Source organism: Rana temporaria, chromosome 12 (genome assembly GCF_905171775.1).
Source record: "Rana temporaria chromosome 12, aRanTem1.1, whole genome shotgun sequence".
Classification (NCBI taxonomy): Eukaryota; Metazoa; Chordata; class Amphibia; order Anura; family Ranidae; genus Rana; species Rana temporaria.
Window position 1 is genome coordinate 131,144,357 of NC_053500.1, and position 22,943 is coordinate 131,167,299.

The 22,943-nt window shown below is 43.3% G+C and overlaps 1 protein-coding gene across 3 annotated transcripts in view; it reads right to left on the reverse strand.

Moving 5' to 3' along the window:
- Positions 1-2,139: 2,139 nt before the first annotated feature.
- The window catches only part of RAB37 (RAB37, member RAS oncogene family), a 58,534-nt gene continuing 37,730 nt past the window's right edge, over positions 2,140-22,943 (reverse strand). For all 3 annotated transcript variants that reach the window (XM_040330711.1, XM_040330713.1, XM_040330712.1), the window contains 7 exons: positions 19,193-19,234; positions 16,293-16,359; positions 15,088-15,140; positions 10,739-10,804; positions 4,233-4,289; positions 4,046-4,122; positions 2,140-2,655 (listed from right to left, as the gene is read on the reverse strand). In XM_040330711.1, the coding sequence (XP_040186645.1) occupies positions 2,553-2,655; positions 4,046-4,122; positions 4,233-4,289; positions 10,739-10,804; positions 15,088-15,140; positions 16,293-16,359; positions 19,193-19,234 (465 nt within the window). In that variant the 3' untranslated portion in view covers positions 2,140-2,552. The remainder of the gene's footprint in view (positions 2,656-4,045; positions 4,123-4,232; positions 4,290-10,738; positions 10,805-15,087; positions 15,141-16,292; positions 16,360-19,192; positions 19,235-22,943) is intronic.

Genomic DNA, 22,943 nt, shown 5'->3' on the forward strand with positions numbered 1-22,943 from the left:
AGATTTCCGTCGGCAAGTTTGCGCCTGCGCAGTCCTTAAAGGAACTTTCTCGTTAGCCGGAACCATATCGGCAGATCATATCGCGCCTGCGCAGGAACTTTCACGATAGCCGGAACCATATCGGCAGATCACCGGCATCCATGTGCCAGCCTTCATTTACTAATGTTTTCCATTTGTTGCCTTGTAATGTGAAGTCACCAACTCCCCAGTAAAAAAAGCCTCCGAGAACTGGAAGAAGAGGGAAAAAGGACTTTTGCTGGGACCTACCGTGAGATGGTGGAAGTGGCACTGCAGGGAACCTATAGACATCCTTAATACAGCTGCCCAATAGGCAATTTTTATTGTTTGCAGGGCCCAATAGATTAAAACAAAAAAGCTGTGTAATGCCTCTTTACTTACCCATTGACTTGTATAGGGAGAGATGCAGTTCTGGCACGAACAGAAGCCCCATGAAACAGGTCCTGATAGCACTTGACACGTTAACTTGGCCTTTGGCCAGCGACCAGATTGTTAAAATATTTCACCATGTGCACAGTTCCATCCCACCAATCATTATGGGATGATGTGAACAACATTTCCAACTCAGCTAAGATTTTTGTTTTCTAACAGCAGTGACTACAGCGAAGTTGATCCAATACTTACTACCTTACAAACACCCAGACTTTCAGCCAAATCAGCAAACACCCAGACTTTCAGCCAAATCAGCAGGTACAAGCAACAGGCAAAGGAATCAATCCATTCAACGCTTACTTCAGTTGTGGGTTAAAGGGGTTGTAAAGGTTTGTTTTTTATTTTCTAAATAGGTTCCTTAAGGCTCCATTCACACCTAGGCGTTTTAACGCCTGAAGCCCGACGCTATTGCAGCCTGAAATACGCTGGAGGGGTGATTTAACATTGTTCTCTATGGAGATGGTTCACATCTCCACGCCGAACGCCGAAACGCTGTACGCCTGAAGCTCAAAACAAGTCCCTGACCCTTTTTTTCAGGCGGTTTCGGCGTTCGGCATAGCCGACCATGTTAAATCACCCCTCCAGCGTAAAAAACGACGCGTTTTTGTCGCGGGAAATCGCGGTACAAAACGCCGCGCTAAGGTGTGAATGCAGCCTTAAAAAGTGGATGTAAATCCAAAGTTATTTTTTTATTTATTTTTATGTCACAATGTACAGTATAAGATTTCCTATCATCTGTGCCCAGTCTTGCCACACAGAGTTAATCCAGCTCTGAGCAATCCTCTTTATTGTTCAGTGAAATAAAACGGGCTTACAGAGAAAAACCTTAGTCCATTCCGCCTCCTTGCTGTGAGTGATTGGTTATTTACATATCTCATGCACTAGCCTGGAGACAGGCCGTATTTTGTAATTCCCACCTCCACTCCTTTTCTCAAGTCATGTGGTTACTTTTCTGGATTTTGACTGGATGTTAGTGATCATAGCAGAATTCAGTGTAAAGAAGGGGAGTGTAGAGGAGGGCGGAGAGTCTACTGACATCACGACTCCACCCACCGAGCTCCAGACAACAGATCCACCCACAGAATCTGCAGTTTTTCCGTTCTTATAACAGACAGAGGGGAGACATGTGACAGGTAAGGATACATGTAGGTGGCATGTATATCCTTATAGATCGGCACTATGGCAGTAGTTTAGAAAGGATGAGAGGGGTTTACATCCACTTTAAGCTAGTACATGGTTGGTTCACTTACCTTTTCCTTTGATTTCCCTTCTAAATGTTTTTTTCTTTGAATTTCTCACTTCCTGTTCCTCCTCCTCAGTAGGCTTGCCCCCATCATCTGAGCCGTTCTGGCTGGGGGTTAGTCAGCGTGCCCCCCCCTCTCTCTCTTGGGAACACAGCGTCTCCCCGCAGGGATGTAGTCCAAGGGAGGGGGCGAGCACGCCGACTAACCCCTAGCCAGAACGGCTCGGATGATGGGGGCAAGCTTACTGGGAAGGAACAGGAAGTGAGAAATTCAGACAAAGAAAAGAAGGGAAGGGAAGGGAAATCGAAGGAAAAGGTAAGTGAACCAACAATGCACTAGCTTAAAGGAACCGATTTAGAAAATAAAAAACAAACCTTTACAACCCCTTTAAAGTTGATGGCCAGAACTAGATGAAACCAATAAATAAAAAAAACAACAACAGCGATTAAACAGGGAGAGCAATACTGATAATGGCAGCAACAGATTGGTGGAGCCAGGAAAATCAGAAGTATAGCTGGAGTCCCTGAAAGATAAGAAAAAGACTGGAGAGTCGTCCTTCTCTCCAGAGCTGAAATGTCAGTGATGCATAGACTAATCCTCTTAATATATGGATCCTACATCACATAAGACATCACAACCTAAATCATAACAATAACTGGCAAGGAGGTCCTTAAAAGTCCTGAGTAAAATTCACGTGGCGGGGCCACCACTGTGACATCACCAAGCATTGGCAGTTTGAAAAAAGAAAATCATCAGTTTCTTCCACCTATGACTGAAGGCGGATCCTGCTCCTGGGAACAGAAACAACTCCAACATGGCTTTTCCCGAGGATGGCGACAAGCTTCAACAATGTTCCCATCAGTACAATCCACAACAGTTGCTTTTCTTCTTCTGAGATTCGATGTACTCATGGATTTGGAATTTGGTCTCATTCTGGTCACTGGATCTGTGCTTCAGCTCCCTGTGCAGAACCCAAATGGGAAATAATTAGAACTTTAACCACTTCCATACAGGGCATTTTCACCCCCTTCCTGCCCAGACCAATTTTTCGTTTTCAGCGCCGTCGCACTTTAAATGACAATTGCGACGTGGCTCTAAACAAAATTGACGCCCTTTTTTTTCCCACAAATAGAGCTTTCTTTTGGTGGTATGTAATCACCTCTGCGGTTTTTATTTTTTGCGCTATAAACAAAAGAGCGACAATTTTGAAAACACCACAATATCTTTTACTTTTTGATTTAATAAATATCATAATTTTTTTTTAAAAAATATATTTTTTTTCCTCCGTTTAGATACGATACGTATTCTTCTACATTTTTTTTTTTTTTTTTTTAACAAAAATATCGCAATAAGCGTATTTGATCGGTTTGCGCAAAAGTTCTAGCATCTACAAAATAGGGAATAGAATTATGGCATTTTTTTTTTTTTACTAGTAATGGCGGCGATCTGCGATTTTTATTGTGACCGTGACATTGCGGCGGACATATCGGACACTTTTGACTCCATTCACATTTATACAGCGATTAGTGCTATAAAACTGCACTGATTACTGTGTAAATGTGACTGGCAGGGAAGGGGTTAACACTAGGGGGCGAGGAAGGGGTTAATATGTTCCCCAAAGTGTGTTCTAACTGTAGGGGGGAGGGGACTCACAAGGGGAGGAGACCAATCTGTGTTCCTCTGTACTGGGAACACACATTGGTCTTCTCACCGCTGACAGAACATGGATCTGTTTGTTCACACACACACACAGATCCATGGTCCTGCCGTGATTGCGGGCAATCGCGGGTGCCGGCGGACATTGCGGCCGCCGGGCTCACGCACCGGTTCCCGAGCAATGCGGCGCACGCACCCCCTTGCCGCCCGGCAATACAAGGACGTCATACGACGTCCACTCTGAGGGAGGGAGGGTTCCCCCCGACGTCATTTTACAATGACTCGGTAGAGAAAGTGTTAAAGTGATACTAAAAGTTTTTTTTATTTTTTTTCTAAATACGTTCCTTTAAACAAGTGTATTGTTCTTCGCTTTCCCTTGTAAATTATATAATTTTTCTTTGTGTGAAGTTCTAACTTCCTGTTCCTTCTCTGTAAGCTTGCCCCCGTTATGGCTGGGGGTTACTAGGCGTGCTCGCCCCCTCCCTTGGGACTACATCCCTACGGGGAGACGCTGTGTGCGTTCACAGGCACGGGAGCCGTGGGCGTGTCCAAGATGCTGTAGCGCCGCTTTTTTTGCTCAGGGTCTAAATAATATTAAAGACGGCTCTGATCTCACCAGAGCTCACCCATTAGTTTTGGGATGAAGGCTCCTTTAAAATAATTAGGCCAGTCATCAATTGGCAGTAAGTACTTACCTTGCTACTGCCATGAAAGCCAGTTCCACATTTATACCAGTCTTGGCGCTTGTCTCCATGAAGGGAATTCCATATTCCTGCAGATTAAAGGAGGAAAAAAAAAGGGGGGGGGGGAAGGAACCCCATTTTAGATTAGGTCACAGGAATCATTAGTAAATATTTTACTGTCCTGAACAGAATGTCTAACCTTTGCCAGGGATTCTCCTTCTTCTGTTCTGATCGTTCTTCTATCGGTCATGTCACTCTGGAAACAAGAGGATACAAAAGCCTGTAGCATTACAGAGAGACTAAAGGGATACTGTCAGCCAACACCTTGATGGGCACAATGTGAATAAGCCCCACTGGGCTATGGGGTAGAGTGGAAAGACGGAAGCCCTTTAAGGGCAGCTACGTGATGGAGTGAGCTCCGACGGTGCAGAGGAATAGTGGTCCGTAAGCTCTCGTCTGGAAAAGCAATAAACAGCCCCTGAGTAGCCCTGAGAACCCCCATTGAAGTATGCGTTCTAATAGAGTAAAGTTATCAGGACTGGTTTCCCCTAAACGAAAGAGAGCTTGTACCTGCTTGACACACGGTTCCGTTGGGATTTCCCGTACATGGGCTGACGTTGAGCGCAGCTTCCTGTGCTCTGATACCCGGCTGATGAGAGCTGAATCGAGGGGAGGAGAAGCTGTGCCCGGAGAAAGGGGGCAAGACGGAGGCTGGAGCCCGTCGTCAGCACGGCTCAAGTCCTGCGGGAACGCGTGGGAAACATAGTTCCTGCACTTCTTTCACAGCAGGAACTCAGTTCCCTTTGCAGGACTAGAGCAGCCGAGCCGCCCAAGCCAACCCTTCACTAAGCGGCGATGCCCAGCTCGAGTCACTGTCAGGGGCAGGCGAACCTTAGTAATCCTTTATGTTACTGGCCGCTTCCTGTATATGCATTCATCGGGTAGTGTGCGGGTATTCCGTCACTTCCTTGATGCCGCAATGTCTCCTGGGAGCTTTTGTCATTGCGGAGGTCTGCCGCGAGTTATCGCGGGATTTAGAAAGAACTAAATCCTGCAGAAGCGGCCAGTAACATAAAGGATTACTAAGGTACAGTAGATCGAAAAAAAAACAAACATGCGGTTTATTAATTATGCATAGGAGCGTATCATTTAATTTTTTTTGGTGGGGGAGTGGATCTTGGGTGGGAGTTCCCACACTTTTTTCCCCAGGACTTGACCCCTGGTCGTCGGAGGTTAGGACAGCCCATGGAGAGACATATGACACAAGACCTCTGATGCCGCCGTGATCGAACGGGACACCTGGGAAGTGTAGTCCCTGAGACTCGTGGGGAAGGTCTCCTGCAGTGGACGGGCTACAGCAGAGCAGAGCCCCATAAACAAGTGCATGTGTCTCCGGTGCTAAGCAGCAGCAGGACCGAGAAAGGAGCCGACCGAGAAGCCAGGAAGAACGGTGCACTGAGATCGTGGAGGGGGTAAGGCAAAAAAAAGGTCAAGAAATTATATAAATGAACCAGGAGAAACCTAACAAACTGTCTGAACTACTCCGACTGACATAGGACCCCATTCAAAAGTGCATGTTATCTCTAGGAATTTATTGTTTACAATTTCCGTCTCCCAAGGTACACAGGAGCTGAATATTCATAGAGCATATATTAGATAACTGAACTTTCAGAATGTATTTTTGTATAGGCACTATATCACATACGATAATATGGGTATTTTTATTTTTTTTCCTGTCTGGTGTTTTTTCCTTCTCTGGAAGTATTATTTTCATGAGAATATTTGAATAATTTAGGTGTGTTATATGGTATATGGCATCTGGTAATAAATGTGCAAATTATATGTAGTATTAATAGTGTTTAGGACCGGAGCTAGCAATATGGAAAATTGGTGCTCCGAGGGAGGGTTTCGAGGGGAAAGGATGACCCGAGCAAGGAATAAGGGTATGGAGAACAGGACAGCTACCTCCATGTGCGCATAACCTACTCCCCCAGTTGATACGCCTTTCCTCCAAAGTGAGGGAAGTCGGAGGTGTATTTTCTGATTTTTATTTATTTTATATTTTTATTATTATTATTTATTTTATATATCCTTTTTTTTTCTCCGTGCGAAACGAGACAGATCCTCTAGTGGAGGGATTCCCTGTTTACGTACGGATATATTTTTGATACCTTCCGAGATCACAGGTAGAGGCTGGATAACGGAAGGGTAAGGGGGGGGGGGGGGGGGAAGGGGGAGGTCTGACCCCACCCCTATACCTCCTTCTCCTTTGTTTTTTTATTTCTCTTTTGGTCTTCTCGTCTTCCCCTTCTGCTCTCTCCTTTCTCTCCTCCTGACGCACGCAAAAGACTGGTATATCAAGATGACCAAAATAACTGACATCATATAATGTGAAGGGTTTGAATCTACCAGAAAAACGTAGTAAGCTATATTTGGAATTAAGGAGACTTGGATCCCATGTCTTATTTCTCCAAGAGACACATTTAAAAAAAAAAAAAAAAATCCAAAAGTTGGGAAATTATGGATATCCCACTGTGTACCATAGCGCATCACAGACTTCAAACGCAAAAGGAGTAGCAATTATGATATCAAGCCAGCTAGCATGGAAAGAAACAAAGACAATTACAGATGAGGAGGGGCGGTTATTGATTGTAAAGGGTTTAATATATGATCAAAAGGTTACCTTGGTGAACATCTATTTACCCAATGAGGGTCAAGTAGCAGCTCTGGAGAGATATATGAATATAATACATCAAAATAAGGAGGGAATCTTGCTGATGGGAGCAGATTTAAATATGGCACTAGATCCAACTGTAGATACCTCAAGGGGAACCTCCCACTTGTCGTATATAAAATTACGAAAAGCAAAAAATATTCCAGGAGATGCAGGTAAGAGACAGCTGGAGAACTTTACATGTGCACGATAGAGATTATACTTTCTTCTCAGCAAAACATAATGTATTCAAGGATAGATTATGTCTTTGTATCTCAAAGTGTGCTGCAATGCATTAGGGAGACTTCCATAGGTTCATTTACGATATCAGATCACGCACCATCTAATTGCGTTATAGAATGGGAGGAACTAGCTGCCCGAGAATAGCAGTGGAAGATCAACCCTTCTGAAAGAACCAGAATGGGAGACACTGCTAGCACAGGAACTAGAATTATTTTTCTAACAAATAAACCAGAAGTGTCACCTTTCTGTATATGGGAAACACATAAGTGCTATATAAGAGGAATACATATATCAGCAGGAGCACGCAGGAGCACGCAGGAAACAACAACAGGAGGCCCAATAAAATCTCTGCTCGGAGATATTAAAGGTTAGAGACTCTGCATAAGAAATCGCAGACACTCCAGAGAGAGAAGGAACTAACCAGTCTGCGAGAGGAATTTAATGCGCTGCTAACAGACAAAGCAAAAGCAGCAATGACCCGGGGTAGACGATCTTTTTATGAATTTGGGAACAAGCCCAGCAGGATTATGGCCAATGCATTAAAAGCAACAAGGACACAAAATTATATAGAACGTATTAAAACGCAGGGAGATGCATTGGTAAATTCATCGCAGGCAATTGCGAAAGCGTTCCGAGATTATTATGTTGGCCTATATCAATTGGATGCGCCGGATCAGGGAGGCAGGGTATGTAAAGAAGAGGCTGGGGCATATATAGAAGCCTCGTAGATGCCTAGATTGACAGATAAAGAAGCAGAAGACATCGACGGTCCAATAACTATTGAGGAATTTCTGGAGGCCTTGAAAACATTAAAACCTGGTAAAGCCCCGGGCCAGGATGGATTCACTCTGCTATATTATAAAACCTTTGCGGGAAAACTGGCACCGGGGTTTGTTAAGGCTTTTAACTCGATACGAGAAGGGCAAATAATACCAGTAGAAACGTTGATGGCCCATATAAAACAGTGATACACAAAGAGGGGAAAGACCCGGCTCAATGCTCAAGTTACCGTCCAATCTCATTGCTAAATGTGGACTTAAAGGAAAAACATTTTTTTTTGCTGAAATGACTGTTTATAGGGTATCGAGACATAATAGTTAACTGATTCTTTTTAAAAATGATTAAAAGTAGATAAAAATCAATCATATAATGTACCTAGAGTTTCAGTTTCGTTTTTGCATCTAGTTTCATGCTTCTGTGATGAACAGAGACAAAGAGCCAATACAGGGCAGTGACGGTTTGTAAAACGAAACTGATTGCTGTTGAGACACACAGTAATCACACCTCCTTGATTAATGCCACAGAGAGAAAGCTCCCATGATTGTTCAGAACAGAGAAGGATTACAGCAACATCAGAGCAAAAATGAACAATGAGGACATGAAACCAGGACTGCAGTAAGATAAAGGAAGTTATTTAGCTAAAAAAAAAAAAAATTGGGTTAGGAGTCTATACTCCTCTCCCAAAGCCTGAATCAAGATAAATGAAATACTCTCAGAACCCTTTTCTATTAAGAATGGAACACGTCAGGGATGCCCATTGTCTACGATTATCTTTATTTTGACACTGGAGCCATTCCTCAGAACAATAAGGGCCAATCCAGATATTGGAGGCATCAGAGTGAAGGGAAGGGAACATAAAGTGGCCGCATTTGCGGACGACCTGTTGTTCTTTATAACCCACCCAGCTCTATCTTTGCCGTCATTAATGGCTGAAATGGATAAGTATGGAAGATTGTCTAATTTTAAGGTTAATTATAATAAATCGGAAGCAATGGGCATTGAGACGAGTACAGTTCTACAACAACAACTGCTGTCACATTTTTTTGCTTTTAGATGGACACATTCTCATATAAAAGTTACCTCCGGACAAAAATACCCAATAGATTAAATAGGATATTTGAATTGAATTTTGTGCCCCTGGCCCGACAGATTAAATTCGATCTAAAGAAATGGGACAAGGAGGTGTTTACGTGGTTTGGTAGGATCAACATAATCAAAATGAATGTAATGTCAAGATTGCTATACCTATTACAGACCTTGCCTACTAAGATCCCGATGGGATACTTGAGAGAGTTAACCTCCCTGGCGGTATGATTCTGTCTGGAATTACGTACCAAAAGCGGTACCATTATTTGCAAGGAAATTTGGCGTTTTTTTTTCTGTAGGCCTGCAATTCTTAGGAATAACTCATTTAAATCTGACCAAACAAGACTGTAGTAGGCATCCCGTATATGATTTTTTTTTAAAAAACAAAATTATAAAATATAATAAATAATTATAACAAATAATATTATAATTATAATAAAAATTATTCAATAATGTAATCAACTCAAAAACACTGAAATTTGCTCAGTTGCAGAATTGTCGCTGTCATTACTTTTATTTTTTTATGACGAATTTCCCCACAAATCGCTATCGCACAATTCTGCAAGTGATTATAATTTATTATCGCTGTTTTCTAGCTGCTCTAAAACCATTTTTGACATAAAGGGACACTTTTGGACAATCTACAGTTTTCAGGCAGAAAGAACAGTTTTTATTATATAAAAGTACATGCAGGGCACTGGGCAGACCACTAGGGACAAGGGGGGTGTGTATTTTTTACATACAGTACTGTAATCTATAAGATTACAGTATACTGTATGTAATGTGTTTGTTTACTTTTTGAATTTGGCGCCGTTCTCCGCCCCCGTGCGTCGTAACGTCGCAGGGAACGGAGATCGGCGGCACACGGGGACACTGTGAATCGAGCGAGGACCCGCTCGCTCACACAGCGGGGATGCATCGCTGGATTCAGGGACAAGGTAAGTAACTTGTCTGTGGATGCTGCGAGCAGGTAAGCCGCCTACCAGGACAGGTGCAACTTATATAGGAGGATTAGACTCATCTCTTGGTATCACCTAAGGCCAGTCACTACGAATCACGCCAGGTGTCAAACTAAATGACTGAGGGCATCCAGTCATTTATATATTTCCAGCGCTTGGTACAAGAGACATAAACTGCATTATAATGATGGAGGTAACTGCTTGTGTTGTGTTTTTTTTTTTTTCCAGGCATAACACAAGCAGTTACCTCCATCATTATAATGCAGTTTATGTCTTTTGTACCAAGCGCTGGAAGCATACCTTGTATATATATTTTTTTTATGATCCATTCATGACCTTTCAATTTGACCCATCAAAAGTTGTATTTATTTTTTATGAAATCCATGCAATACTAAATAGGAGGAAAAAGTAGAAACTTGAACAAAAGGCTGAACCCCAAAATGTTTATATATATTTATATATATAAAAAAAGTACAGTAATTAATAATAATTTGGGATTCAGGTCTTTAGTAGTTTAAAATTTCTACTTTCCCTTTCCCTCTTATTTAGTATTGCATGGCTTGTCTTGGTTTTAAAAAATAAAATAAAAAATGTATTAAGTGTGAAAATAAGAATTTTTTTAAACAATGAGAAAGTTGAAAGAATGAAAAATTATAAAAATAAGGGAGTACAAATGTTGGGCAAATTCTAGTGTACACATATACTGTATACTAAATATTAACTCAAAAAGCAGAGTTCCATTTCTGCAGTTGGCTACAGCAGGACATCTGTATTCATGCAGCAATTGTTTGGCGGCGTCATCTGCACATATAATGTATTGCACTCCATGCACAGCGATACAGATAATTTTACACGCCGTATGCAAAACCATCTAGTAGGTGTCTCAATTCGGAGAAGCGTAGCAGTTCAGGAAGTTACAAATACCTTGTTGCCGAGCAGCATGATGACCACATCCTTGTGAGCAAATTCGTGCACCTCTGCAAGCCAAGCCTGAATGTCAAAAGATAGAGAAATAATAATAAATAATAATAATAAAATTTTTTTAAAAAAAAGTCACAAAAAAAAAAAAATGTGAAAAGGCATAAATTGCATTTTTTTATTTTTTATTATTCAATTAAAAGATAAAACCCAAATGCAGATGACCTTTTTACAATTTTGGATTGACCTTGGAATTGTAAAGACCTTCAGGGTCAGCAAATATTGTCCAAATACAAGAGTATTCTTTGTGCATTTCTTCCAGATCTGTGTAGTAACTTTGCCCCTGTGTAGGCGCTTCTTGTAATAAAGACTGCTCTCTCCCCTTGTGCAGGGTGACTGGTCTTGTCTCTGCCCCCTCCTGTAGTTTTCTGCAGGCAGTCTGTAGTGGGTGGAGCCTGCTGGGACCCTCCCCCAGCTCTGTTCTCTACAGCAATGTTTCTCAACTCCAGTCCTCAAGGCACCTCAACAGGTCATGTTTTTAGGATTTCCATTATTATACACAGGTGATTTGACCAGTGTCACTGCATTAATTACCACAGCCGTTTTTCTCTGAGGGAAATCCTGAAAATATGACCTGTTGAGAACTGGACTGGAGTTGAGAAACACTGCTCTTTAGCACAGTGATGTCACTGCTACTATTACATAGTAATATATGGGTTTGTCAGGGTATCTGATGCACACAGAGAATTTATATCCTTTTAGGCTTTTGAGGAATATATTTAAAAATTAAAGCCTGTTGCTCAGCTTAAAGTGGAGCTTCCAGGCCAGTGTTAATTTTGGACATCAAATGTCGATTTAGTTCTAGCAATAGTCTTTAGACTAAAATGCCATTTGTTGCCATAATAATAATAATAATAATAATAATAGAAAAGCTACAATTTCTGGGGAAATTGTGTGAAGTGTTCTTGCCTCCACCAGTAGTCTAGAGTGGAGTTTCAATGAATGTCAATGGAATGGCGTGAGTTGCAAACAAATGGTCATACTGTGAAAACTATCAGGACTATGGCTTAGCTGTGGACATGTGTAGTGGCAGCAGGGATAGCTGAACATTTTGATAGAATTGTGTAGCTGGGCTTGAAAATGAGGGAGTGGTGGCAGTTTAGAAATCATGTCCTGATTTTTCAGCGTTTGTCAGCTCCCAGTTTTGAACATGTCGCCATTCATTCCTGTGGGACCAATTTCGCTACAAAAACAACGATATTTCGTGAACCATTCGGCAACGTTCCACAAAGTAATAGAATACCAATCGGGAACAATCCGCACGTTTCCGTATATAACTGTCTATGTAGCGCAAAAGCTGTGGGAGGAGTTAGGGTGGTAAATTTGGCAATAATAATAATATCATAATATTATATACCGTATTTATTGGGGTATAGCGCGCTCCCGTGTATAGCGCGCACCCCTAAAGTTGCAGCGGATTTTTGTGGAAAAAAGTTTTTTTGTACTTAGTTTTGGTGTCTATCGGCGGCCTCGTCGGGTCCGGCGTCCGTCTGCGGCTTCGGGTGTCCTCTTCGTCGGGTCCGGCGTCCTCCCCGCTCGTTTCCCGCGCAGAGTTTGAATACTGCGCCGACATATACAGAGCGCAGTACACTCGTGTATTGTCAGGCAGGCTCGGCAACTCTCGCGCTGACGTCCTGTACGTCCAGGACGTGAGCGCGGAAGGAGCCAAGACTGCCCGACTATACCCGAGTGTACTGCGCTCGGTATATGTCGGCGCAGTATTCAAACTCGGCGTGGGAAAGCGGGTATCGGCGTATACCGCGCACCCACGATTTTGCCCTGATTTTCAGGGCAAAAAAGTGCGCGGTATACGCCGATAAATACGGTATGTGAAATAACAGTAAGTGGTCTTGCTATGCAAGAACACTTAATTATTATTAATAATAATAAAAGCATTCTGTTTTTATGGGTTGTGGAATTTGAGTTGCATCTCTAGACCAAAGTGTTCTTCATTGGGCCTATGCTGTCCATTGTAGAACGTGCGTCATACACATCCCCATTCTACTACTCCAAGCTACGTCTTCCCTTCTACACAACTACTCCTCGGACGCTCCCCTCCTATAATGAACAATGTCAGGAAGGAGAGGGGTGGAGGGGATGGCTGTGCTGTAAACAATTGGAGAGAAGACTTGGGTACAGCGCAGAGATATACAGAGCCAGCGAATTATAAGCTTGTGTGAAGCACCGACACTTACTAAAGAGTTACTAAACTATTCACAACCGTCCCCACTGCTGAAGAGATTACAGTTTTACATCCATACAGTGAAATAACTGTGTATAAGCCAATTAAAGGGACCCTGTTTGCATGTGTTCCTTGTGTCTGTGTGGGTTCCCTGGTTGCCTAAAACCGACGTTACTTCCAGCAGAGTAGGATGACCCCTGAGGTTCCATCCTCCATTGTATCCTACAGGGATGTATGGGTTGGAGGATGGAGCCACAGCACATAGCAGGGGACACAGAAGTGAGACATTAAGAAAGAAAGAAAGAAAGAAAGAAAGAAAGAAAGAAAGAAAGAAGTGGGCTGGATGGATGGATAGAGATATATATATATATATATATATATATAAAAATAACAATTATATCCAGCCCACTTTTTTTCTCTCACATTTCTCTCTCACACAAACACACACACACATACATACATACACACACATAGGGCCAGAAGAAGTTACGCTGGCTTATCTATTAATACGCCGCTTAACTTCTATTTTGCTCCGGCGTATCTTTGTTTTGTATCCACAAAACAAGATACGCCTGAAGCTGTGCTAGATCCGACTGGCGTACGTCTTAGTACGCCGTCGGATCTAAGGTGCATATTTCCACTGCCCGCTATGTGGCGTTTCCGTCGAATTCCGTGTCGAGTATGCAAATTAGCTAGATACGGCGATCCACGAACGTACGGCCGGCGCATTTTTTTACGTCGTTTCCATAAGGCTTTTTTCGGCGTATAGTTACCCCTGCTATATGAGGCATACTCAATGTTAAGTATGGACGCCGTTCCGGCGTCGAATTTTGAATTTTTTACGTCGCTTGTGTAAGTCGTTCGTGACTAGGGATTTGCGTAGAATGACGTTCACGTCATAAGCATTGGCTTGTTGCGGGTTAATTTCGAGCATGCGCACTGGGATACCCCCACGGACGGCGCATTCGCCGTTCGCAAAAAAATTTGTTTACGTCAGGTCAAGACGTATTTACGTAAAACACGCCCCCATCACATCCATTTGAATTGCGCGCCCTTACGCCGCCAAAGTTACACTACGCCGCCGTAACTTACGGCGCAAATTCTTTGAGGATACAAAAAAAAAAAAAAAAGCTGTAAGTTACGGCGGCGTAGTGTATCAGAGATACGCTACGCCGGACGGATAGAAGCGCCGCGCTTCGGGGATCTGGCTATATATATATATATATATATATATATATATATATATATATATAAATAAAAAAACACAGTGCCTTGAAAAAGTCTTGATATTTATAAAAAAATTAAAAATTAAGACCATTTATCACTTTTCCTTCCACGTCACAATTATACGCCAATCTACGAGAATCTGGCCCATAGAAAACATTTGAACAAATGTTTTTTAAAAAGGGTAACTCCACATAAAAAAATAAAAAACTTCCACGTCACAATTATGTGCGACTTTGTGTTTGTCCATCACATAAAATCCCAATAAAATACTTTTTGCTTGTAACAAAATGTGGGAAATTTCAAGGGGTATGAATACTTTTCAAGGCACGGTGTGTAATATACAATTGTGACAAGTCATATTCTAATTGAACGTTATAAAAAAGCAAAAAAAAAAAAAAAAAAAAACCTTTTCTTTCTAATCTGCAGTGCTGTAATGTTCTGTAAAATGCAATAGGACCACCTGGAGGCATTCTGTGCATAGAACCCCCCCCCCCCCATGCTGCTATTACGAAGAAGGGACACCGGATACATTAAGCAGACCTTTACTGCAGGGTCTATTTAACCACAAAAAAAAAAAAAAAAATGTAATGTATTCATCCCTTATAGTCGACGTGAACATCCGCTCAGATCGCCACGGCGCTCAGACCAGAAGTGGTAGTGGGGGAAAAAAATAAAAAATGAAAGTGAAAAATGCTGCAACTGATTTCAAGTGCCCCTTTGTTGAGCCTACATAGAATGGACATAATGTAAAAGGTGCACTTATGGAGTAAATAGGGAGATATGCAGAATATGGTAGTCATATAACAGCTATATACTTGCTCCAGCACCATTCCCTAGAAAGGAGACACCAAGAATTTCTAGAGCCAAACGGCGATTTGTCACTTACACGGATGTTCTGAAATGACGTCCTGCTGGTAATGTCATATAATAGGAGTAAAGCTATGGGAAGAGAAATAGGTTATCAGCACAAGGGACCATACTGAGACTTTTAATACATGGATATAGTTGAATGGTGTATACATTTTTATAAAGTAAAGTTATCCTTTAAAGTGATGCTAAAGCCGCGTACACACGGTCCGAATTTCGATGTGAGCTTTTGGTCGGAAATTCCGACCGACCGTGTGTAGGCTCCATCCTATGGAAGCATAGGATGCATTAAGGTGAAAAAAAAAACAGGAGGGTTTACAACCCCAAGTGTTGCTCGCATGTTTGCAAGCCTAGGAACGCGATTACATGATCAGACAATCTGAACTCTGCGCCCATCAAGGCATCCTCGCCTGCCTGCGCTCCCATCAAGGCAGCCTCGCCTGCCTGCGCCCCCATCAAGGCAGCCTCGCCTGCCTGCGCCCCCATCAAGGCAGCCTCGCCTGCCTGCGCCCCCATCAAGGCAGCCTCGCCTGCCTGCGCCCCCATCAAGGCAGCCTCGCCTGCCTGCGCCCCCATCAAGGCAGCCTCCCCTGCCTGCGCCCCCATCAAGGCAGCCTCGCCTGCGCAGGGGAAAAGAGGAGAGGAAGAGGATTGCCGGCCGGATCATCAGAGAGCGGGGAAAACATCGCTGTAACAGCTTTCATTTAAATTGCCGTGGGTTTCCCCTGCTCGCCGTCACATACAGCCCCACCTCCTGGCCCAGGTACTTTGATACACGTCCCGGCATTGGACGGGTGATCCGTCTATCAAAGTGCCCAGGCCAGGAGGCGGGGCTGTAAGTGACGGTGAGAACACACGACAACGCAAATGAAAGACGTTACAGCGATGTTTCCCACTCTGATAATCCGGGCCGCCTGCTCTCCTCTCTCTTTGCTGGGAAAATGGCTCCCATTCAACCCCACCTGTCGGCGGTGCTCGCCCCCTCCGCTCCCAGGCAGCCCATGCATGCCAGCCATCATCTTACACTCCAAAATGGGAGTGGTAAACTTGAGGGCTGCACTACCCGTTTGAAGGTAATCTAAAGAAAACCAAATAACAAAAATGTTATAACGTATGGCCAGCTTTATTGAAAGGTCCACTTTAACTATACATTTTTTTTTTTTAAATGAGTACAGATGCTTTATAATGTCTGCCCAGGGTTCAACTTTAAATTAGCGGACTTACCCTGTGCATCCCTGTAATACGCATGTGTGACACTTCGAAACCGCTCCTGACCCGCTGTGTCCCAAATCTGCAGGATGGAAAACACGAAGTAGTAAATTTACATTCTGATCCTGCATCACACAGAAGTAAACCCCAATTAAAGTGTAAGCAAAAGAAAGCAGTCACATGGGAGGTATGATACGACCACTAGAGCACTTGTGCTGTATAAGTACATGATAAACACATAGGCCCACATTCTCAAAAGAATTACGCCGGTGTATCATTGTTTTGTATTCTCAAAACAAGATACGCCGGAATTAGGCTAGGATCCGCCTGGTGTAAGTCACTTACACCGTCGGATCCTAAATGCAATACTACGCTGGCCGCTAGGTGGCTTTTACGTAGATTTCAGCGTCGCATATGCAAATGAGCCGATACGAACGTTTTAGAGCCGCTTCGCCATAGTTTACGTCGTTTCTGTAAGAGTAAGGTTACCCCTGCTATATGAGGGGTAACCTTACGTCGGTCCGCCGTATGCCATGTTAAGTATGGCCGTCAGGACAGCGTCGGGTTTTTCCGTCGTTTACGTAACTCGTCGCGAAAAGGGCTGTGCGTTAATTACGTTCACGTCGCAACCAATGTATTTGCGGCGTACTACGGAGCATGCGCAGTGGCCTACGTTTAAGGCCGGTGCATGCGCAGTTCGTTCGGCACGGGGGCGTGCTTAATTTAAATACAAGCCGCCCCCTTTGATTTACGCAGGGATACGCCGGGCCATTTAGACTACGCCGCTGCAAATTACGGAGCAAGTGCTTTGAGAATACGGCACTTGCTCCAGTAAGTTGCGGCGGCGTAGTGTTAATGGCATACGCTACGCCCCGCTTGTAGATACGCCAATCTACGAGAATCTGGCCCATAGAAAACATTTGAACAAATGTTTTTTAAAAAGGGTAATCACATAAAAAAATAAAAAATAACCAACCATATAATAATAATAATATTATTATTATTATTATTATTAATAATAATATTATTTATTATATAATAATGATAATAATAATAATAATAATAGTTATTATTATTATAGCATATACAATTGCGCCATGTGTCATATTTTCATTGAATGTTACTAAAAATTGCCTTTCAATCTGCAGCTCTTTAATTTTCTGTAAAAATGCAATATGGAGGCATTCTGTATACAGATAGTGTGCAGAACGCACCCCACATATGTCATTTCCTGCTTGAGTGATACAAGTCAAGATTTTTTTGAATCCCCTGCAACAAAAAATTTAATTTTTTTGTGAGATACTCCCTATCAGAAATCACATCTAAAAAAGGGACGCAGACCCTGCCACTTTCCTTATTCAGATGCAGCAAATTAATAAAATTATATAAATATATTATAAAAAAAAAAAAACAAAAAAAAAAAACAAACACACTCCCATACAGATTCATCTGGCACATGGACACAGACAAACAGCTACTTCTTTTTAATTCCAAAGTGTAGGAATCTGCAACGTTTGTTAAAATCCCTGCAATGTACACAGATCACCCAGAGATGAATGCCCCCCCTTAAACAAAAGTGGAGTTGGGGTCCTTTCACCCAAGCTTGTCCACTTGGTGGACTCCGCTTGCTTAGAGGGGAGATCGATTCGCCGATTACCGCTGAGCAGGCAGAAGACCAGTCTGTCTCTGCTCAATGTGCCGAAACGGACATGTCAGAGCGCCGCTGTCCTCTATGGCAAGATCAGATTAAAACGGACCGCCTTTCCGTTTTCATCCGATCCGATAGACGAATGGAAAATAGGGTCACCATCTGTTGGGATTTCACGGATCGGATAGTGGCGGGTGTCAGCGGACATGTCCCCTAGGAGTGAATGGAGCATCCGATCAGGTCCACCTGAAAAACTGACAGTCAGACCGAATCGAAAAGCCTGTTTGAAGGAGGCCTCACTCCTTAGGAACTGGCCGTGCCATTTAGACCAGTATTAAATTGGGCAACAGTCAACTGTTCTCTTTAGGGGTTGTATTGAAGCCATAAATGTACTTTTAACAATGGCCAGATTGGACAACCAATGTCTTGTGTCTAGACGTACACTATATTGTCAAAAGTATTAGGACACCTGCCTTTACACGCACATGAACATTAATGGCATCCCAGTCTTAGTCGGTGGGGTTCAATATCGAGTTGACCCACCCTTTGCAGCTATAAAAGCTTCAACTCTTCTGGGAAGGCTGTCCACAAGGTTTAGGAGTGTCTATGGGAATGTTTGACCATTCTTGTAGAAGCCCATTTGTGAGGTCAGGCATTGATGTTGGATGAGAAGGCCTGGCTCGCAGTCTCCACTCTAATTCATCCCAAAGGTGATCTATCGGGTTGAGGTCAGGACTCTGTGCAGGCCAGTCAAGTTCCTCCACCCCAAACTCGCTCATCCATGTCTTTTATGGAACTTGCTTTGTGCACTGGTCCAAATCATTTGGTGGAGGGGAGAATATGGTGTGGGGTGGTTTTTCAGGGGTTGGGCTTGGTTCCAGTGAAGGGAACTCTTAAGACGTCAGCATGCCAAGACATTTTGGGCAATTTCATGCACCCAACTTTGTGGGAACAGTTTGGGGACGGCCCCTTCCTGTTCCAACATGACTGCGCACCAGTGAACAAAGCAAGGTCCATAAAGACATGGATGAACGAGTTTGGGGTGAAGGAACTTGACTGGCCTGGCTTTTGTGAAAGTTGGAGACAGTTTGATTCTCGCATTGCAAGCATTGTACTGTTTGGCAAGCATTTTTTCCACCAAGGGTTATTTGCTACACTAAAACTCACATTTGGTTGATGTTCCTACTTGTGAGGCGCTTGTGATCAGTCTAGATGCAAATAATCCCCAGCAGAGTTATTCTTTAATCATTTAAAAAGGGCCACTTACCTGCAAGTTAACATTTTGTCCATCCACAGCGACAAATTTGTTCTGCACAGAAAACAGAGGTTATTTGGTTAAATGCTTTATTTTTTCACACCCCAGGGAGTTTATACTAATGTTTGATCTGAAAAGTCACCCTACAAGGATCAATGTCGGGTCCAGAAAAAAAAATTAGGAAGGGGAAGAACTGAAGGGCTCTGTATAGCCAAAACTACTGGTTTTAGTTTTGAAAACAGTAGGGAAGGTTTAAAACCTGGGAGTATTTTATGCGTTCTCAGTTCCATTGGGGGAGATTTTCTTGGACTTCCTGTCCTTCTTTAGAGGGCCCTTACCAGAACAGGTGTCCCCATTGGATGATTTGCCCTTCCCGCTTGTTCAGTTGACAACTGGATGGATTTCCCAACACTTTCTTTTTCATCAACAATGGTCGTTATGATAAATCGAGATAGTGAATCTACCCAGCGGGGACACAGACCGCAATAAGAACCTTAGAAATAAAAAAAGGAGCACCAGACCCAAACCCAGTGGGAGGGTCCAAGATACACTTGCATGTGTAGTCAGATAAAAGAAAACTTCACAACAAGACCAATGGATCTGGCAAGGAGGCTCCTACAAAGCAAGGCAAGCCATAAACAGTGCAAATCTATCAATCTGACTCCCGGTCAATATTGCAGACTGACAGCGGTGAGAGCCGGCGGTACGGGGGATGGTCTATATTTGGACAGCTTTACATCGAATGCCTGTATACTTAGATGTGTCTGTTTTAATCATCAACCATGCGAGTTGCTAAATGTTGTACCTTCATTAAATGTAACCATATTGCTACACTTAGAGGCTCCTCTCTTCTCTTTTTATACTCAGTAGCTCCTGCTGGATTTTGCTTTTAATCCCCTTGTGGAGGCTTCCATTTGTGGATGGACATTTTATGGTTACACAGCCTATCACATTGCTATAATCTTTTTATATGGACTATAAATTGAAGAACTTGAATAAATAAAATGGTTGTGGAACGAATCATTTGAGTTTCCATAATTTTTTTTATGGAGAAATTTGCTTTGATATACAAGTGCTTTGGGTTACAAGCATGTTTCCGCATATGCCCGCAATCCAGAGTTTTACACTATTTGTGGATTATTGTACAACAGAGTTCAAGGGTTAAAGTGCTGGTCTACCAAACAAGAGGTGGCAAGTTTCCCATTCAGTGAGGGCACACTTAATCTCTCATCCATTAACCGCATTTCTGGTAGTGCTGAATGTGGGGTGGGGTGAAGCTAATCCAAAAAATAAATCAAAAAAAGGGGCATATTCCCAAAATTACAATATCATTTTTGGTTAACCTATCCTTGTACATTTGAATAAAAAAAAAAAAAAAAAAAGAGAAGAGAAAGAAAATAAAAAGTACAAAAAGGAAAAGGCCAGCTTACCAGCCACTCCTTGAAGCCCCCTTAGATGTATACATACCCTTTTTTCCTGCAGTCTCCAGGCCCGTCCAGCGAGTCATCCTTCCATTGGGTCAGCAGTCTTTAAACCTTAAACCTGGACTCACTAGTGCTTATGTAATAAGGGATTTGCACTTCCAGGAATACTGCGAGCCCAAGCTGTATGATGACATGCCCACAGGAGGCGTGTCATTGACATTCTGGGTTCACTTGAAGTGGGCTGGAGGACAATGGATACCATCTAGAAAAGAAACTGCAGCCAGTACTAGACCAATAATGCCTGCACGGGACAGCAGGGCTGCCGTTAGAGATCATGGGGCCCCGTACAGCCTAAGAGGCAGCCCCCCATATCAATTTTTTATTTTTTTTTTACTAAAAAATACATTACAATTATTATTGGCAAACACAGACATAACAGAGAACCTGCGTAAATTAGCCCTTTTATGATAGAACAGGGAGGGGGATCGGAGCAGGGGAAGCAATTTCAAGAACAATGCCCTGTGTCTGTGTCTCTCCCTGCAGCAGCTGAAGAACCAGCTTTTAGCTGCTGCAGAGAGCCGCACAGGGCATATTTCTGTAAATGCCCCTCCGATTGACCACACCGATTACTCCTGCTGTGTGTTGGGGCCCCCTACAGGAGGGCTGGTGGTCCCCACCTATCAGCGGCCCCGAGGGACAGCCCCAAAAGGAGTTTAGTACTACAGCTAAAATTGCTTTCATTTAATAGATACTGGAAAGACTAAATTCAAGATATTGAGTTATTTTGAATGAATGCGCTGCGCAAACTACATAAATCCTATATAAAAAAATAATAAATAAATAATAATAATAAAAAAAATATATTAAAAAAGTTGTCATTTGGCTTAAACTGAGACAGAACGCCGATCTAACAGAGCGCGGATCAGAAAGAAAAAAAAATGCAATTAAATTCGACCATATAGAGATATCTTGTTGAGATTGGCCCATTCGTTTTCTTTAAAACCAGCCAACGTATGGAGGCATCGTACAAGCCATGCCGAAACCCACAAATTACATACAATGGGCTCAGCTTGGACCAAAATAAATATGTATATAGTGGAATTCCCTCTGAATCAGGGCCAATTTACTGTCCTTCAGGCTTTTGGGGGCTGGACTGGTGTCAGTGGGAGGAAGTGTGACCCATTGATGGGGTCAGTGGGAGGAATTGTGACCCATTGATGGGGTCAGTGGGAGGAATTGTGACCCGTTGATGGGGTCAGTGGGAGGAATTGTGACCCGTTGATGGGGTCAGTGGGAGGAATTGTGACCCAAGGACCAGATAAAAGGCAATCAAAGGGCAGCATCCGGCCCCCATTTGGAGACGCTGCTCTAGAGCAGGGGTCTCCAAACTATGGCCCTCCAGTTGTTCAGGAACTACAATTCCCATCATGCCTAGTCATGTCTGTGAATGTCAGAATTTTACAATGCCTCATGGGACGTTTAGCTCTGCAACAGCTGGAGGGCCATCGCCCTGCAGGAGATATAAATCATTTTAGACACCGCTACTCCAGTCATTTCCACTAGCTTGCCGGACTTGTGCCGAGCGGCTGCTTTGCTAGATACTGAACACAGTACTTGAGCCAACTGGCATTCAGAGAATGAGTGCAAAGCGTTCACTGATTGGTGGGATCTTGCTGTGCGCTTGGTCCAAAGAATGCTTGGCATTCATTGGGAAAGTGTAAAGCATTCTCCAATTGGCACCCAAGCCAAGTGGCCAACCTCCTGTGTTTACAATGCTGCAAGGCATGGGACCTGAAAGCTAGTGGAGATCACTGGAGTTGCGGCGTCGTCTACAGCGATTACCAGCTTCTAGAGAAGCCATTCTCAAACAGCGTTCCGTGGAACCCAAGAGTACCTCAAGGGGGGCTAGGGGTTCCTTAAAGCGGGGGTTCACCCGTACATAACGATTTTTTCCCTTAGCTTCATGCTCGTTTTGTCTAGGGGAATCAGCTAGTTGTTTTAAAATATGACCTGTACTTACCGTTTACGAGATGCATCTTCTCCGTCGCTTCCGGGTATGGGCTGCGGGACTGGGCGTTCCTATTTTGATTGACAGTCTTCCGAGAGGCTTCCGACGGTCGCATCCATCGCGTCACGATTTTCCGAAAGAAGCCGAACGTCGGTGCGCAGGCGCAGTATAGAGCCGCACCGACGTTCGGCTTCTTTCGGCTACGAGTGACGCGATGGATGCGACCGTCGGAAGCCTCTCGGAAGACTGTCAATCAAGAAGGAACGCCCGCTCCCGAAGACCCATACCCGGAAGCGACGGAAGAAGATGCATCTCGAAAACGGTAAGTACG